Below are 19,552 nucleotides of genomic sequence, written 5' to 3'. Positions count from 1 at the left end.
TAATTTCTTTGGTCCAACGTGAAAAAAATCCATAAATTAGCCGAATCATTGTTAAAGGTACAATGTTCAAAGCATGTGAAAAAAGTATCGGCTTATAATCAGGAAATCAGAGTATCTATAGAATCAACAAGAAATTACATAAAGAGAGAATTCAATTGGTAGATACAAGGAAAATAACCTATTATGCCCTCAGTGGCATCTTACCTGTGAGTGCAGATACATACCGTGTATAAGGATGTTTTAAATATCTACATAAATATATAAACAATGCTTAAAAAAATAAAGGGAACACTAGAATTACACATCCTCGATCTGAACGAATGAAATATTCTTGTTAAAAACTTTGTTCCTTACATAGTTGAATGTGCTGACAACAAAATCACATGAAAGTGATCAATGGAAATCAAATGTATGGAAAAACACAGGACTGGCTGATCCGACTTTGACATAACGTCCTTAAAAACAAGTAAAAATGAATCGGTGTTGCATCCTGAGTGGACACTTTGATTTCACAGAAGTATGATTGACTTGGAGTTACATTGTTAATGTTCCCTTTATTTTTTGAGCAGTTTGTTTGTTTGTTTTCTCCAACTGTACAGTCGCGCGCTGGTCCCGCAGCTTAGCAGCGACCGCCTGGCGCTGAAGGCTGACTTCGGGCCGAGGCTCATGAAGTGGCCCGTAATGTGACCCCTAATGTTTGCTAATGCATCTGGACGTTTGGACGCTCGCCCCTCTCTGCTCTCGTGTTTTCCCATAACGGCTAAAGGTCATGTGTGAGCGACGTTTGAGGTTTTTTTTTTTTTTGTTTTTTTTTTTTGCGGTTCAATTAGCATCCCCGCCCCCCGGGCGTACCGCGAGAGGCACCGCGGCCTGTTTGTGGTGAAAGTATCGGATTGATTGCTCTAATGGAGACACCGTACGAGACGGGATGTCAAAATATTGGACGTGAACGCGGAGGCTCGGCGCTGCAGGAGCTGGAAAGGCTGTGGATGTTTAGACTCTTACTGGGGTGTTTTGGAGCCAACAGTACCGCCGCTGTTCACGCTCTCCACATTTAACTGTGATTCACCGTAACTATTTCTTCCTCAGAACCTGTGTGCCTTTGCACTTTTTCTTTGTCTGGCAGCCAAGCGCCAGCTCGGTTTGACCTAGTTTCACGTGAAAGGAACCAGACTGTGTGTTTAACGTCCTCCTGATTCCAGGACTTTTTTTTTTTGTTTTTACCAAAGCATTTAAATATATTCATGGTTGCTGTGGGAAAGTTAAGGGAGGAAGGGAAAAGTAAGGAATGGGAATAATTGTGTTTGGGGAGTTTGGGTGTCAGGAGACAAGGAAGTGGAGATGGACTAAGTGCTCAACATCCCGACCGGAGGAAAGACGACACATCTGTGTGTCAGTATCCTTCTAAAAGCCGTCCAGCTCCAGTTTGGTTCTAGGAAGTTGCCTCTTCTTCCAGAGGAACCAGGGTTGGGTCTGGTGTGACGTGCACCTTCAGCTCCACGCTACAAAACGAACCAGCAAAGAAGAAGAAAAGGAAGTCGACTATCTCGGACTATCATATGGTTGAAGTGTTTTTATCGTCCCCCTGCTTTGCTTTGCCATGTGAAGAACCCGTTAGCCGTTAGCTGACTCCACACTTATTCTGGCCAAAATGTAGATATTCTTAGGTCAGCTCTGGAAACCCCTCTGAAGCGTTGAAGGACAGAAGAACTTGGACCTCTTTGTCTCTCCCATTTCTCACTGCTTCTGTCCATTTTGTCCCAAGAAAACAAAGAAGAACAGGAAAGGTTTTAAAAATGGCGCTCTGCTAGAAGTATCTGCTAATGGATCCCACCAATCACCTGAGTTCCTATGGAACCGTGGTAAGAGCCTGCCTTGGAGCAGGAGCTAAGATGCTTCTTGGAGCTGAGGTCCGCGGTCTCTGGGTCTTCTGAATGCACGAAGAAACAGACCAGGTCCTGCGAAGGTGCTGGGAGCTGGAAAAGTGAGAAGGCGGCTGAAGTGAAATCATGGAAGCATACAGGGATTAGCTTTTTAGCGCCAGAACTTCAGGTACTTGTGGTAGGTCCATGGGATGTTCTAGAACATCAACATGGAGGCTGTGCATGGAGATACATGAGGTTTTATGGCAGTTGGCATCCAGGTACTTTTACTTCATTAACTTCAAGGACCAGATCTGTGTCTGGTTGTAAATCAAAAATCTCCTCATTGGTGTGTGTGTGTGGTTTTAATAAATCACTGTTAAAAAAACAATGCCTAGTCACCACACACACACACACACACACCTTTGCAAAGAGCCCTTGATTTATAGTAAGATACAGATCTACACCCTGAACGTGACGCTCCTCGGACGCCACCCGCCAAGCCAACACCGCCGCGGCCCACAGAAGCAGACGGGTGTAGATTTACTGGGCAGAAGAAACCCATTTCTTTAATTGAACACATGATTATAATTGCAGTGGCAGCTGCTGGTTTCTCATTGATGGAGCTGTGATATTGATCGGCCTTTAGATCCCTCGCTCATTGATAAGTATTTGATCCTGCAGTCACATAGTAGCCCAGCTGTTTGGTTGCAGTTTTGTTTTTTCACCCTTTTCCTGATTCTGTGTTCCTTCAGTTCAACAAGAAGTTCTCCTTTACTGCTTGTGATCGGTCCTCTGATGAAGCACCGCCCCTTTTCCTGAACCCATTCATTTCTGGCCATCCCCAGGGTGGCAGCATTTTTGTAAATAAGCGCCGCACATCCATGACGACATCTCGACCTCCATCTCCAGCTCTGGAAAGGAGCCACTACTGTAGGATGTCCAGAGATGATGCAGGTCCCTGAGTGCAGACACCAGTGGTGTCAATGAGCATACATGTCCCTGGAAGAGCCTCCTTCCTCACTGATTACTGGACCTAATGTAAACGCGGTCCATTGAGCGGTCACATTTGACAAGTTCAACCTGTGACCTTAAACTCTAGGGCTCCAGGGGAAAAACCGTTGACCTTCTGAAGGCAAGCTCCTGAAGACTTGACGCTGAGGATACCTTAATTCGTTCATTATCTGGACCGATATTCTGAAGTCAAGGCTTTGGGAGTTTTGGAGCCTATCCCAGGTGTGACTGGACCCTGGACCGCTCCATCGCAGGGAAACTTAAGAAACATCCAACCATTTGCCTTCTCACTCATGCACCTGGATAAAAAAAGCTCACAATTAGCAGATCTTGGCTAATGGGTGACTTCTTTGCTCCAGGTCGGTGGGACCGGCTTTAAGACCGGTGTCATCATCTGACCTCCATGGAACCGCTGATTACCAGCCGCTCCGACCGATGAGACCTTCTCCCTCCCAGGAGACCTTCACGCGGAGAAGGTCCATCCTGTGTGTTCATTAGCAGTCTCATGGGGTCCGTGTGTGTGTGTTTTGTGTATGCACACACACACTGTTCGGCACAACTCCTCAGTGAAAGTTGGTTATTATTAATCCACAATTTAATCCCGGTTAACATGCATGTAGAGGCGGTTTGCTTATACAATCCCCCTCCCCTTCTTGACGGTGTCTGTGTGTGTCTGAGAAGATCTGGCCGTGGGGAATCTCAGGATCAGCCAGTCACCTCGCAGTCAGACACACACACACACACACACAAGACACACACCACCACCCAGAGCTATAGCTGCAGCCACTTAAGCTCCCTGCTTATTGTGATTAGCAGTGACAGGCCGTTTCCCCCTGCAGTGAAACAGATTAGACCTGCGACATGAGGACCGGAGGTTTCATGCAAGTATCAGATGTGCGTCCACACGCGTGCGGACGAGGCGTTCGATCCGTGCACGACGGCAGTGCATGTGGTCTGGACGCGAGTCCCACGGGCCTCCCGGTAATGGGCCTCTCAGCGCCGCACCGTGACGCACGCCGCGCTCGTTGAGTGCTGCGTATTGATTGGCTCCCGGAATCCTGGACGTTTTCACGAAAGTAAAAAATGATTCCTTCACAGAAGTGATCTCAGATATGTTACACCGAGGTGTCCCGAGCCGCATTTCAGCAATTCAATTACCTATGTTTCCTGACGGCGGCAGCATGCTGGGGTTGTAGACGCTGCTTCGCAGCAAGAAGGTCTCTGGTTGGATTCTCAGGGTTCTTCAGTTACTTCCCACATGCAGGAGACCCTTCATTGTCCAGACATGTGAATGAAAGGGCCAATGGTGGCACCTCTCTAGATCAGTGGTCCCCAACCCCCGGTCCATGGATTGTTTGGTACCGGTACGCAAAGAAAATCTTTCTTGGCACAACTGATCTTTTTATTCAACCTTCCGGATCTTATTTTGAAAAACGGCTATTTCTCTTCCAGACTATAAGTCGCTTCTTTTTTTCACACGCTTTGAACACTGCGGCTTAAACAGTGATACAGCAACTTTATGTTTTTTTTTTATGCATCGCACTGATGAAATTACTGTGAAGTTCTGAGGCTCTTCAATTCTGACACCAAAGAAGACGACTTTACTGGTGGACGCCCGGTGGTATGGTGGGAATTCAAATAAATTCTTTCTCATTAATTGTTGAAATTCGGAATGGATCAGACCGATCAGTTGAGCTCAGTGACATGCAGTGAGGTTCGTGGCTGGTGAGGCACGCCTGCCATGAGGCAGGAGAACTGCGTGCCTCACCTAGTGCCTCTTCGCAGACGTTTTACGATCTCTTAGCACAAGTAACACTGTACATTGGAAATTTAGTTTATATAACAAAAGTGTTTGAACATTTTAATAGCAACATCAAGAGAGACAGCAATACGGTCTTAGTGCAGAGCATGTCATTGCACAATTCATGTTGAGGCTCAACAGTCCGCTGCCTCACCGCTCATCTCTTCTTCTTTGAACAGTAAATGTGAAAATCCAGCGGTTTTGAATGAAAAAACAATCTGAAACTGGTGAAGTTAAATTAAAAATACCTTTTATAGTGCAAATCATTTATGAATATAGCCATCTAATTCTTGTTTTTATTTGACTTTTTTTTTCTTTCCAAGCTCAGCAAGTGAGGCACGGCCTCGCCTGCCTCCCCTGACTGCACGCCACTGACTGAGTTACCGATACGCAGAAAGAGTCTATGAAAAGAATCATCGTGGCCGTAGTGGATACTTCTGCTCTGCCATGAAGCACACAGAATTTAGGCTTCTTCTCTGTATTTGGCATTCGGGCAGAGGATGACTGCATTTAAAATATATATTCGGGAGCCGACCCATCAGTGTCGCAATCAAAATTCAAATGTAACGTGGATCCAAAGTGTTGTTAAACTGGAGTCCCCGGGGAGGGAGCAGCACTGAAAGAACTCCGACATCCCAGCTGGCAGGGCCGGGGCCTCGGCAGGCTCTCAGGCTCGCATAAAGAGGCTCTTGTGTGTCGGCTTCATCGTCACCCCGATGCCTCGCTTTGCACATCCAGCCTTCTGAATCTACACGGAAAATCTGGATTCGCGTTGGTATTGTTCTGAGCGGGTCTTGCTTTGAGCTCAAGTTTATTTTGCGACCTTACTCTGCTGATTCACCGAGAGAGAGCTTTGCATTCTAAACCCGAAACCCTCCAGCAGAGCTTGAATCTAAGACCGAAGAGGCCCACTTGGATCACCGCAGAATAGGCATTTGTTATTTTTTAATGCCGTTATAATTACTCCTGTTATCAGTTGAGACTCTCCTTACAGCCGGGCGCGACATCTCTAATTCTTATCTCCTCCGCCTCGCTTCGAAGTTGTACTCCGGGAGGCGAACGGTAGACAGCGAAAGGAAGCAGTCTTGTGGAGAGCGGAGGGTAAGGTCACGGGGGCAGTCTCTTGTTCACACTTGCCTCCTCCCTCACTCCTCCCTCTTTATCTTCCCCCCTCATCCGGCGCCTCCCTCGGCAGCATTACCAGCCATGGTGACCGGGAGGAGAGGAGAGAGGCATGCGGCAGCCAGGCAGTCAGTCATTTAGTCCATTGTTTCCCCAGAAGCTGCCCGGTGTTTTGTGTTACTCGCAAGGATTTGCGCCGCACTTTGATTCTACGGGGAAAGTCCTTTTTCCCTGACTCATTTGCGCTGGAGAGATATTGTTCTCTGGTTCTAATCCCGCTTTGGCTGCATGTGAACGCCGAAGCAGCTGAGTTTGGCTGGCTCCGCTGCCCTCGTTGCCAATTTTTGGGGAAAAGAGAGTCCTGTACTACATTTGACTTTAGTGGAGCTCCGGAGTGGGAGGGACCTCAGAGGATGGTTTGACTGGGAGCGATCTTCACTGGCAGAGTGGCGTCTTCTCTGTCGCATGGAGAGGAAGTCCTCCGGAATAAGCGGGAGTCTGATGCTGTGACAAACCCGTTTGGATCCCAAGGTTAAACGTATCGCCGTCGGACGACAAAGTTCTGGCACCGGAGTGAAAGCATGGCCGGGATGTACGGCTGCTTCAGGGGCAAGAAGTAAGTCTCCTTTGCAAAAAAACGCCGCCGTTTTCTCAGCTAGCTCGGTCCGGGTGGTTTAGTCATACCCGTCCGTCCTCTAAAACCGCAACGGCTCGCTTTCGTGTCATGTTTTCACCTCCACGTCCGATGTTGACCACGACGTATCGCTCGCATCCAACTTTTTGGATTTTCCCTTCAGCTGCGCCTTTGGAAGTTTGTCACGTGACCCGTCGGGCTAGCAGAGGCTATGGAACTACTTTTGTCATTTAGAACCACCGCTGTGGTCAGAAATGCTGCGCCGTTCACACGGCTCGTGTTATCTCGCACAAAACTGGACTAGCACAACACAACCTAAAGCGCTGACTGTAACAACACGTCCATTCTTAATGTGCGCTGATTTGAACTTGTGTGGGTTTTTCCCCCCCTGTGACACGGTGTTTTGTTTAATGAAGCTATTGTGTCATTCGCTGAGACAGCTGATGACTCGTACTCGGCACCGGCGCTCAGCAGTGCAACTCCGAGCCGACTGACTGACAGCGGGTCGGTCAACAGCGTCGCGTCGAAATCCCAGCACCTAAGTGAACTCTGGACTCCGGGCGGACAAACACGGAAGAGGACGAGTTCCCCGCTCGTCCACCGGTGGTTTAATACTAAACAGCTGCGAATGAAATGGACTTTTGTGCTTTACATTTGAGCATTTCTCCTGGTGCTGATTGAGGTCTTCTGTTTATACCTCTTTTGAAGTGGCTATATATAGAGCGCCGGGCTTGGCCAAGTGATACAACCGCGGAGTGTGAGTGTAATGAGTAGCTTTAGTTTCTTACTGGAGTGATTTTTTTTTTTTTTTTTTTTTACAAAACCAGAGATGTATAGATGTGGCTCCGGGTAAACCGATACCACCGTCCATCTCCTTGGCCCCCTCGGTCTCCTTACGCAGCTGCAGCCGGGGTTTTTAGGGCCCACTTGGCAGAGTTGACTCGGGCAAACATTCTGTTTGTGCGGAGAAGGGAAGGGAATTAAAAGGAGGGGGTTGAATCGCGAGGCGGCTTCGCACCTCCCGGACGTTATTCTGATCCCGAATGAGTCCATTGAAGTTCCACTTTAAATGGATTTAATGTCATTTACCAGTCAGGGCTATTTGGAGGTTGGGACCAGGCGTCTGCACGGGACAGTCGTTTGCTCTGTAAGGATGGAAAGTGCTTTTAGATTACCCTTGTTACACAGTGACAGCTCCTTCTGATGGAGCTGAGAGTGGATGAGACCCAACCCCCACCTTGGACTATCACCATCACTCTGGAGTAGTTTTGTTTGGATGAAATAAGCTTCGGGATGTCTTTGCCGGACGGAAGAGCCGCACTGGAAACTCGGCGAGTCGTGGTCTCATGTCGTGTCCGACCCCGTGTTTACTTTTTCGTTCAGCTAGAAGCCAGGGAGGTTTTCAGTACTGCGTTGTCTTCCTCACCGGGCTGCGATGGGGCCGCCATTATATAACCTCGGTGGCGCAGTTTGTTTTGAAGAAACGGCAATGCGGCTTTAAATAAATGTTGACCGGGCAGAGTGACTGATGGCTGTTTGGTCAGCTTCTTGTCTTGAGGCCTTGTAAGGTTTGTTGCTAAGAGCGCAGGCACTTTTCCAGCAAGAGGGGATAGAGGAGAGAATGTAGCTGGTGGAGAAGGACCTTTAAGCTCTGAGACCCCCAGACCAACAAGCGCTATTTCCACCATTGTGCTATTGAGGGAGCAATGGCATTTTCACCAATATTGTGACTGAATCCCAGCCCTTGAGTTGTTTTCAAGCGCGACGAGAATTCAAGGTATGACAGGATATCATCTTTTCTTTTTGGTCAGAACAATTTCCTGGCTGAATTTCCCCTACAATCATTCAGGCCTCGACTAGTTCAGCCTGACAACCTGTGTTTGCTGCTCCACCTGATGCCTGGAGAGTTTTGCCAAGAACAATTTAATGATTTCACCAGTATGGATGTCAAACGAGGTCAAGGATCTGTCACATGGACTCCATGTTGTAGGGCCACCGGCTCATCATAAGGCCAGATGGACCTCATACTTGATACTTGGATTCCCAGTGTTTATGTATCATCTCACCTTTGTCCCAGATGAAACTATGCTTGGGAATACCTCCAGTGACTTTATAAGGCCTTCAAAGATCATGAAGATGCAACTGGAAAATCTTCTTTCCCTTTGGGCTGTTTCCTGCAGGGGTCGCCACAGCCAATCACCTCCATCTAACTCTCTCCGTTCACACCAGCTAACTTCCTGACCTCCTCCTCTACATCCATAACCCTCCTCTTTGGTCGTCCTCTAGACCTCCTCCAACCTCAGCATCCCTCCTCTGTCAAAGACCAAACCATCTCAGTCGGACTTATCTCCAGAACATCTAACATGTACTGATCCTCTCTGCCCTCCTCACACCCAAAGAGTAACTCCACGTCTTCATCTCCAGCTCTGCCTCCTATCTTCTCTTCAATGTCTCTAAAACAGACAACACGGTTGAAGATGCTAGCGGAACCACAAAGACATGACTCGTATGCTTTCATTAGTTTTAACGTCGCTGTCATGTCGGGAGCTCAGAGGCGAGTTAGAACTCAAAATGTCCCTACTCATACTTCAATCCAGGGTTTTAGATGAGACAGATGTTATCTTTTAAACCTGCCTCTTGGAACCCCAGCCCCCTTCAAATTTCCTTTAACATTCGTGTACATTCAGTACTCCACTAGCACTCCATGAGCTGATGGAGACAGGGAAGGCCATAAGTGTCAGGGGGAAGGGAAGCAGTGGAGGCCTCTTTAGACTCCACAAGAAGTAACAACTTTGTTCTCCCAGGGCCGTGGGAACAAGAACAAGGTTCTTCCTGGCCGTTTAGCATTGTGGGATGAGAAATAACAACAATCGGACCTTAAATAGGGCATGGAGCCGCCCGCTTCTCTTCATGTGTACATGCCGTTTGGCATTTTGTTGAGTACACGTCACCGTCTTTGGTGACACAACGTTCAGGCTGGTCTTTCCAAGAACTGCTGTCCATCTGCTTGTCTTTACAAGCCTTGCTAGATGTGTTACATAAACTTTCATACCTCATCCTGTCATACTTTCATCCCCACAACTATCACCATCCAACCTTACAGGGGAGAAGCAGGAATGACTGCAACTCTGCTTTTCCGCACAATCCGCGCCCACTTTCAAATTTCTGACCAATCGCACAATAGTTCTTGGACCCCACAGGAAAAACAAATTTAGTTCTCACTCCTCGTAGCAGATACAGAGGCCTCAAAGCAGAGCAAAAGCTAGCAAGAACTGGACTTTAAATGACAATAAACCATGTTCCTTCATTTAAGGCACATTACGAGTAGCTAATACACTTTGGAAGGAAGATAGTCGTTTGGCTAGCATTTCACTCAGAGTGGCTGCTTAAAGTATTTACGCTAATTATAAGCTAATCCTGATTTTTACTGTAGCCATGTAGCAAGTAGATACTAATAACACTACTAACTTCCACCTTTTACACCTTGTTTCACATGTTTAATCAGAAAACAAATTACCACCAAATTGTCACCATTTGGAGCCATTGGCTTTTTTTATCACAACATTGTTATTGCAAAGTTTATAACCTCATTTAAAACATCATTACATTGATTTAAACACACACACACATATATAGGGTTGTGAGGTCATTTTGATCACAGCAGGGTTTTCCAGTTGTACTCTGGCCCGACTCGAACCTGAAGTAATGTCATCAAATGTACTTTGTATCTCTTATTATAATAAATGCAATCATGGGATTTTGTATATATATATATATATATATATATATATATATATATATATATGCTCTGTAATTGAATGCAGTCTGGCTATGAAGTAGAATAGATTCCTTTTGCACACAGCATTTCTATATCTCCACTCGTGGACCATCTAAACCACATCTGGGGGGGAAACCCCCTCGCCGTTTCCCTCCGTCAGCCCCACCATCTTCCTTCCTCTGAAAATTGAAGGCCCGTGGCTCTTCATAAAGCCCGCCGACGTCACGCTTACCCAACTGCCCTTCCTGCCCTCGGCAGGCCCTCCAACCGGGGCCGGTCAGAATAGATCCCAGAATCCTCCGCGACCTTTTACGTTTCCGTCTGCAAGCCGTTCCTCCTTGTTTGTGAAAATTTCATTCATAAAGCACTCTTGTCACATGACGTGGGGCAGAGCTTAGATCTTGTGCCGTGCAGAGACTGGAGTTTATCTACTGAGCCTGTGTGAAAATTGTTATTATAACAGTTTTAACGAGAAAGAGTTGTTTTTAGTGTTGCGCTGGCTCCGCCCCCACTCGCCGTCGCAGCGATAAAGAGTTTTTGTGGAATAGAATGTGAGGAATGTCGCTGTGGATCGAAGGTGTGAAATTCATCCGGGTTCATGTTTTATCCCTCGGACGCCATGGAGACATTCTTCTATGAGATTGCGGAGGAACGCATTTTAAAATGTCAGAAAGAGCGGTTAAAGCTTCCCAGCGAGAAGGTCCCAGCAGACATGCAACCATTCACCCTCTCATTCAAACTCCTGCATGTGTTTGGACTTTGGGAGGAACCCGGAGAACCCTGAGAAACTCCACGCAGACACCGGGAGAACATGGAGACTCCACACACGAAGGCCTCCTGTGGGAATCCAACCAGGGACCTTCTGGGTGTGAAAATGAAGCGCGAACCACAGTGCCTGTCTCCCATGTCACAAACATAAATAAATATAGATATATAGAATAAGAATAAGAACAACTTTATTTATCCCGAAGGAAATTGTTGTGCCAGAGTTTCAAGTAAAACATGACAATAATAAATAATAGTAGGAGGGAGGGAGAGTAAGAAATACAAATAAAACTATAAAGTGTCAAAGTCATATCTATAAAGTCTTTTAAGGTCTTAAAAAGTACAAAGATTTGAATATTCCCTTCGGCTGAGGGAAGAGGAATTAAAAGTCTGATAGCCTCAGGTCGGAAAGGTAGGTAGATAGATGTAAATACAGAGTCTTGTATAAAGTTACAGAACCCCACGTTGCTGCAGATGTAGTCACCGGTAACAATGTTCCAAAGAGCTCCTCCTGAGCTTCCACTGCATCCAGGAAGCTCCCGAAGTCCGTCTCCACTGATGTACGTACTTCTTTACGCGGACCCCATCTCATAGCCGGAGTAATGGAATCAGCTCCATATTTGGCCAGTTCACTGCTGCTGGTCTCAGGGATTAGGACCACAGAGGATTTGTGTCGTAGAAGTTCTGTTGAAGGCGTCTCATACTTCTACCGTGAAGCGTCCATCGGAGCCGAACGACACCGATATCTGAAATGTAACGGGTTCGGAGGAGCTCCTCCTGGACGCCATGGTGGATCTGACCGTCCGATGACCCCGGGGACTTAACGCTGAAGCGGACTGGATTGTTTTTTATACGTCACTCGGGAACTCCTGTCAATAATGTGGAGTCCCGCCTCCGGAGGACGGTGCCTGAGTCTGCCGAGCTTCCCCGGCGGCGTAAACGTCCCGCTCCAGCTCGTCTTCCTTCCTGGACACGGGTCAGTCCAGGCACCGTCTGGAGTGACAGTGTTTCATCTAGAATGGTAGCGTGTACTTTTAGCAGATGGCATGGAACCAAAAAGTGTGTGTGTGTATGTGTTCATATGGTTTCATGTCTAATCAGAGAGTTCTGGTTTCAGTGCAGATTTAACATCATGAACAAGCATGAAAATAGAGCTTGTGTGTGTGTGTGTCTACACTGGCATGGCATCTACGGGTGTTAATCAGGTTATTTCATACGTCTAATAAAGGCAGAACCCCTGCTGGTCCGAGTGCCACTCTGGGATTAATCCACTGTTATGTAATGATGGCGACACACACACACACACCTGCTAATACACAGACAGGATTCCAAATAGAACTAATGATGTACTTGAGCGTGATTTTCACAGCGGGGGGGATTAGCCTCTTAAGTCACACAAAGTCAGAGGACAACTTCCGGGCAACAATGCGAAGGCGATGAAACCGACATGAAAATGACGCCGGAGACGCCGCTCTTACGTAAGTGCGGGTCAGATAAGTCCTTCAGCGGGAGCCGTGGGCTTTTGCATTCTTTGGTTCGGACTCGCGGGGATTACGCGCTTGGCTCCGGCACGTGCTAAGATGGAGCCGCCGCTAATGCCCTGCACGATCAATGAAGTACAGTGTGAACGGGTTGAGAGGTTTACGAGGCGCGCGAGGGCTTTACGAGGGGTTCACCGGGGGTTCACTAGGGGCCGAAACACTCTGCTCAACCAGAGTGTGTTTCCATCTCCATTAGTGAAGAGGGCCGAGCTCCGCTGCTGGTTTGCAGGGTGATTGGCGCCATGTGAATTAAGCTAAACTAGTCATTATTAACCAGTGTGAATTCATTCGAGGCCGAGCCGGCTTTATGGTTTGTTTTGTAGCGAGACTTTGTTAATCCTGGTTTGGGACAAACAACCTGGAGCTCATAGGGTTTGTTAACGGGGTTTCACAGATGTCACAGCATCTATTTAGCTAACCTGAGCTATGTGGGATTTTCCTTCTCATAGGAAAATAATCCGCTAATCGTTGACATAGAATATTCATTCATTCATTCATTATACTCGGGGTCACAGGCTTGGAGGTGGGGGTCACCCTGGACCAATCACAGGGTCACATATAGAGACATACAACCATTCACCCTCTCATTCACAGGTCACGTAGAGACATAAATCCATCCATCCACTCATTCACACACCAACCTGACATTAACTATTTGTTGCTTCCCCCCCACCCCCACCCCCACCCCAGTCCTGGCTCTGGGCCCGGTTGAGGTCCATTGATGACCTCCGTCCTGAGATGTTAGTGTTTTCTCTGGAGAACAATGGGAAATTTGTTCTGGTAATGTCGAGGCTTCGTCGACATCCTTCATGGTGTGTCGGCGCCTTGACCGGCGGCCATAACTCAGCTGTGAGAGCATTACGGAGATCGCAATCAGGGTTTACATTCACTGGGACAAATCATTTAGATATGTCACTTACTTATGTCACACACTTTGTCACTAAAAAAATCATCAATATCGGGATGTATAATTAGCGCTGGCCTGATTCTCCTCGTCCCACTTTATGCTATTGACCGTGTAATGCATTGCAGTGAGAAACGGCATCGGAGTCGATACAATCGTTAGGTTTGCGCTCGGCAAAGCATCGTGCGACCACTGCTGCATTTGAAGAGGTCAGAACGTGATGCCCGTCATTCACTCACTCATTCACACTTTATCTAATGCTTGTCATGAACTCAGGGGTGCCGGAGACTATCCCTGCTGTGATTGGCCAAGAGGTGGGGTTCACCCTTGACCGGCAGCTAGTCAATCACGGGGTGACTCATTCATTCGCACGTCATATCAAGCAACCATTCATTCACTCATCCAATGAAACTCCTGCATGTGCTTGACCAGCCAATCAGACACCACGGCCATCCAGACACCGGACCGTAGACCTTCTGCTGCAGGTCGCCCGTGCTCTCCGGCATCCAAAGCAGCGGTCTCCTAATGAGAACATAGCTGTGACCATCTTTGGCCGAGCAGATGTTTGGGAATCCTATGTGTTTACTGAGCGTCTGTTTTCCCTCTTGTCTCTCCGTCCTAATATTTATCAGTTTGTCTAACAGTCTCTTCTTCTCTCTTCACGCTGCTCTTTCCCACAACCCCTGGTCCGACCTTGTTCCTCCCGCCGTCTTATTTGTCCCATCCATGTTTTCTCACCCACGCCCCTCCTGCGCCCCATATGTATCTAATCCTTCTCATATATCGTCCTGTTTTTATTGCCCCCCTTCACCCCGACCCATCATCTCCACCCCCCCATCCTTCTCATAGATGAAGCGGAGGATGTCGCCGTGGGGAGCCGGCTTTGGAAGTGGGCGAAGGTCAGTCTTCGTGACCCCCTGACCGATACCCCCTTTCTCCCCACCGATAATTAAAAAAATAACATTTCTGGAGCTTGAGTTTTAAGTGTCCTTGAAATTGACGATTGAAGTGGTTCTGAAGGAGGTTTGTGTTGAACCACCAAACCCTAGTTTACTTATAGGAGTGAATCAGCATGTTGGCAACGAGCAAAAGATAGAGGAACAATCCAACCACCTGTTTACTTGGGCTCCAAACACCATTTAGCTACGGCGGTGCAAAACTCAAGCTCGAGTAAAAAGATGTACAAATAAATAAATGACAACTCAGTGAACGCGTTTCCCTTCAGTTTCCTGCAGATTATCCGACGTTCGAGGCTAACGTTTGTAGCATTAAACCAGCGTGATACAAATACCACCCTTTCCCTGGGGAAGGGGATTAGCTGTCAGCTAGACTAGCTTGTGGAGGCGCTGCTGTTTAGCTAAAGCTAAACCTCGCCTCGCAAAGTCTAAACCTCGCCCTGTCACTGTTGGTGAATCATCTTCCTTGGAACTGGAGCTAAAATGGTAGAAAAAGTTCAAATAAAGATTTCCCCCACAAATGTCCCGCTGTAGATCATAGAATGTGACTTGACTGAACAGGAGCAGTGTGTCACATAATGTCACCAATGTGACCAAAGCTAGAGCTAGTGAGCGGCGGCTAATGTGCTTTCAGCGGAGCTAGCATGTTTCACCTGTCGCACATGTCTTTTCACTCGCTAACAAGAGCATTCGTATACAAATTATAAGCAGCTGCTGCATAATTTACCCATCGTATCCATCTTTTCGCTGCACTATTTCTATTTTTTTTCAAAGTATACTGGTTTTCTCCGGAGTACCGTGGGTGTTTCTGGTCGTACCTTCCGTCCCTGACGTTTCCTGGTTTCCTGGACTCGCACAGGGTGTGTTGCGGGAAGGTCCTTGTATCCGCGGCTGTTTGTGTCTGCGTCTGCTTCCTCAATATCCTGTTGTGGCCCCGTGGTTTGTGTTTGTTTTTATCGCGGGGCTAAGTGGGTTAGCTGTGAGCTATCGGCTCATCAGTGCAACAACAATAACAAAAGACGCGTTTCACATTCTGTAAATGCTTTAGTAGCCGTTGAAGGTGTGGCTCCCTGGGTGAAGTTGTTGTTTTCCAGTATGGCTGCTGGGAACGGGCATTGCTCATAAAAACAACAATAGGTACAATGTTGTGATGATTAATAGCTAGCGATGATAAAGCTCCGAAGCCTCTGGAATGTTCCATCTGTTTCCATAATCCAAACACCGATGACAAGAAGTTCTCCAGCCACTTCCTTAATGGAAAGACGAGAGCCTCTCTTCAGCGGTCGCTAGAACGCCTCCTCTTAAAACCCTCTTTGACGAAACCGAGAAGGTTTTTGTGCCCTTTTTAAAATGCAGGGTGTTTTTCCGAGCCTCACTGAACTCAGGTGAACTCTGAGCCTGCAGCCTCAACCAATTTGTTTTCCAATTACTTTTACTAGTCTTTCCACACCTGTTCTTCTCTCTAATCATCAAGGTAATTTGAGGTTCTGCGCACACAATGGCTGCTTACGGAAAAGAAAGTTCTTAGAACCGAACTATATCCTTCCAGGACGTAGCTTCCTCCGTGGGGAACATTTAAGTCCTGCGTTCCCACAGGCGGTGAAGGACCTCGGTAGGGACCGGTGTGACGTGCACCTTCAGCTTCACGCTTCAAAACAAACCAGCCGAAAAGAAGAAGAGGAAGAAGACGTGGACACCGTGGCGGGGAAGCTGCCACAGCGTTCCTGGAATAATAACCATGTACTATCAAATGGTTGAAGTGTTGTCATCTTCTCCCTGCACTGTGAAGAACCCTGTTAGCTGTTAGCTAACACTCTTATCAACGCTAAAATGTAGATGTTCCTCCGTAAGCCCTGGAAATCCCTCTGAGACCATTTTGTCCCAAGAAAACATCTGAGCAGTGACCAGGATAGGTTTTATAATGGTGCTCCAAGATCCACGAGAAGTATCTGCTAAAGTGGCGTGGCTTTTGAGCTCCACCAAGCACCAATGTGTTCCTATGGAACCATAGAAAGACCCTGCCTCGGAGTAGGAGCTAAGATGGTTGTAGGAGCCGAGGTCCATGATCCCTGGTTCCTCTGCTGTCTGAAGTACCAAGAAACAGCCTCGTTCCTGAAGAGGTCCAGGAACTGTAGAAAGTTCCTCCCATGAGAGCGGGGCTGAGGCTGTGGATTATGAAAATACGAAAAAAATAAGCTCTCCGAAAATATGCTCTAAGTTTAATATCTGATTTGCTTCATTTTGATTTGCATATGAAAAGCCAACATCTACCTCAGGAGCTCCATATGCACGTCTGCAAATTGGCCCTCATGCGGTCCACTTATGGTTTGCCCCGAGAAAACGACCCCGCCCGTTCCCATGACCTCCTCAGACTGTGAGGGAACACCGGCATTCCATGACCCGTGACACAACAGTTATCCTGTGACATCAATTCCCCAAAGTCAGTGAGTCACCCCCTCGGCCGTCTGCCAAACCGAACAGGAAATCCTGCAAACAGGGGCCGAGAACACCTCCGAACACGATCGGTCGTCCCGCTGTACGAGCGCGCTGCTAACCGCTAACAGCAGCAATGTGTTAGCTGAACTCACATGCTGTCTCGGACATCCTGTGTCAACAACTGTCCGATGAAATGAACCGTTTTCGGCAGTTCTGGGGTCAATCGAAGCTGCAGGAATGACACGTAGTAACACAATATCAGCAGATATCGCATATTACCAGAATAAGCTTTTGCATTGTCATCAGTTGATAAGAGACAGTTTCTTTAATTATATGTACCATCTGATTGGCACACCTGCCGTGATTTGTTTTTAAACTTGATTGTGGAAATGTGCTGATAATTGTGTATGCGTGTGTGTGTTCTCCACAGCGGTGACACTGCTGCCATGGCGTCAGCCCCACAGGATGTGATGGCCAACCCGGAGCAGGCTGAGGCCGGGGAGGAGTGCTCAGGTAAGTAGCTTCTAATTGGTTATATTTATTGTTTGTGCATTCAGAGCATTATTTCAGTGACACACACTGATCTACACAACATATACAAAATGCACAACCACCCACACTGGGATAGAACCCAGCCCTGCGAACCTGAGTGCAGAAAAATCAAGTATTGATTATGAATGAATGAATGGATGAATCAATGGGAAAAACAAATCTCATGAATGTCCCGCTGCCAGAGCAGCTTCGCAGCTGCAGCCAAGCAGGAAATGAATAAAGTGTATCGCCGTCAGCATGGGGCCAGTGTTCATACACTCCAGTTTCATCATATCGCCCGTGAGATTGTGCACGCACGCACACACACTAGGAACACCTGGCCCGCAGCGAGCAGGTCCGATAAGGCCGACTAGAGACCCGGAGGTCTTCTTACTGCTGCGGGCAGGAAATGAAGGAGCAGGGCAGGCTATCTCCCCCCCGGCGCCGGTGCGCACAGGTTGATGGCAAACAGGCCGGCGATACAGCGGGAACACAGAGCCGCCGTCTCCGCGGCCGGAGTCAGAGCTGCCCGGATGATTACGATCACCGGTCGACTGGAAACCGTTTTTCATGCCCGAGCTTCGGTCAAACGGGCCTCTTCCATTGTTCGCCGAAGGAAACTGACCTTTGCTCGTGTTAGCCGCTATTTAGCGGTAGCATGCCGCGGCGGTTCAGCGCTCCCGATGGCCGGGCAGGCGGCCGGCCGTGCCCGGGTCAGACCGCTGATGAAAAGGCGGCTTATCTCCAGCCGGTGGCGGCCGGGATGTGCCGCGTCTTAATTGGATATTCAGCGTGAGAAGAATCCTGCTTTAAATAGAAGATGTGCAGCTTTGAACCTTCTTCCTGCTCCACAGGAACACATCTTCTCTCTGCGTATGATACTGACATGAAGATAGTTGGAGCGACCACGAGGCCATCATTCACCTTCTCATTCACATGTCATATGGAGACATACAAGCATGTCCAAACCACCTCATTGTGACTTTATCTCCTGAACATCTACCATGTGCCGTCCCTCAGATGGCCTCCTTCCTGATCCTCCCCTCCCAAAAAGGAACCTCCACATCTTTCCCCCTGCCATGTCCTCGAGCACCCCAAACCTGGACGCAGACTGAACTTTTCTAGACTCCTCTAGAAGAATGTCAGGGGTGTAAAAATATCAAGGCATTCAAGCTCCACAAAGATCCCACACACAGGCTGACCTTCCATTGTAGCCGTGGCCTTTTCCAGCATAGGTGTGCCGGGCTTTTCGTCCGCGGCGCATTGTGTCGAAAATATCACAATCGGCATGGCGGCGGCTGGAACCGCCACTTCTGTTCTTCACCCCTGCGGGGAGAAGGAGCCTCTGGACTTTCCACAAGTGGGTCCAGCGTTTGCGAGGTTCACTCTCCGAGGTCGGATTCTATGGGAAAGTACTCTGAGGAGACAAGAGAGCAGAGAAGACAAGATTGTAGAATATTCATTCATTTATTCGTTATCTACTATCAGGGTCGCTGGGGAGTCATCCCGGCTGTGATTGGACGAGAGGCGGGTTCACCCTGGATCCATGTTAGGGTCACATATGGAGACATGCAACCATTCGTACGGTTTCCAGTGAAGCTCCTGCATGTGTTGGGACTGTGGAAGGAACCCTGAGGAACCCCACGCAGATATCAGGGGAACATGGAGACTCCACACAGGAAGGCCCCCCGTGGGAATCCAACCAGGGACCTTCTGGGTGCGAGGAGGAGGAGGAGGCGGCTCCGACCACCGCACCTCCCTTCATAGAACATTAAGTGTTGGTTCCCTCCGAGAAATGCTAAGCATCCTGGCCTCCGGCTCCTCAGCTGGGTCGTCTCCGAGCAGCAGGCATGTTCTGTGGAGATGCTGGGAGGGGCAGACAGACTGACAGCTCATATTAAAAGAATGTGCCTTTTTCCCTTCAAAAGCTCGTCTGAAGTATTTTTATGACCCGTGCAAGTGGATTCTTGAAATAGCTATTCTTCCCTGCAGCTGCTCTGATTCAAAGGAGAACGGATCAGATATGGCTGCCGATCGAGTTTGCGATGTGATTGAGATTGTAGACCAGAAGTATTCCAGTGTCCCATCGTTGTTGAGACAAGATGGGAGTTCATTATTTCAAAACTCAGGATCTCGACTGGAGACCCAGCGGTTCACCTCCTGCACCTCCCGAGCAACGCACACACCAACATGCTCTACACGCCGAAG

The 19,552-nt window shown here is 48.1% G+C and overlaps 1 protein-coding gene across 5 annotated transcripts in view; it reads left to right on the top strand.

The window, feature by feature from the left end:
• Positions 1-19,552, top strand: part of LOC147215758 (uncharacterized) — a 43,607-nt gene that overhangs the window by 7,904 nt on the left and 16,151 nt on the right. For 2 of the 5 annotated variants that reach the window (XM_086139352.1, XM_086139350.1), the window contains exons 2-3: positions 14,271-14,320; positions 17,244-17,326. In XM_086139352.1, coding sequence (XP_085995478.1) covers positions 14,271-14,320; positions 17,244-17,326 — 133 coding nt within the window. Of the gene's footprint in view, positions 1-5,896; positions 6,416-14,270; positions 14,321-17,243; positions 17,327-19,552 lie in introns of those variants that run through there. The other 3 variants (XM_086139353.1, XM_086139355.1, XM_086139351.1) reach the window with 3 other exon arrangements.

Source organism: Fistularia commersonii, chromosome 31, assembly GCF_037954325.1.
Source record: "Fistularia commersonii isolate RoL2024-O1a breed Wild chromosome 31, RoL_Fcom_v1.0, whole genome shotgun sequence".
Lineage (NCBI taxonomy): Eukaryota > Metazoa > Chordata > Actinopteri > Syngnathiformes > Fistulariidae > Fistularia > Fistularia commersonii.
The sequence above is the reverse complement of the archived record's forward strand: the minus strand, read 5'-3'. Positions and strand labels throughout refer to the sequence as shown.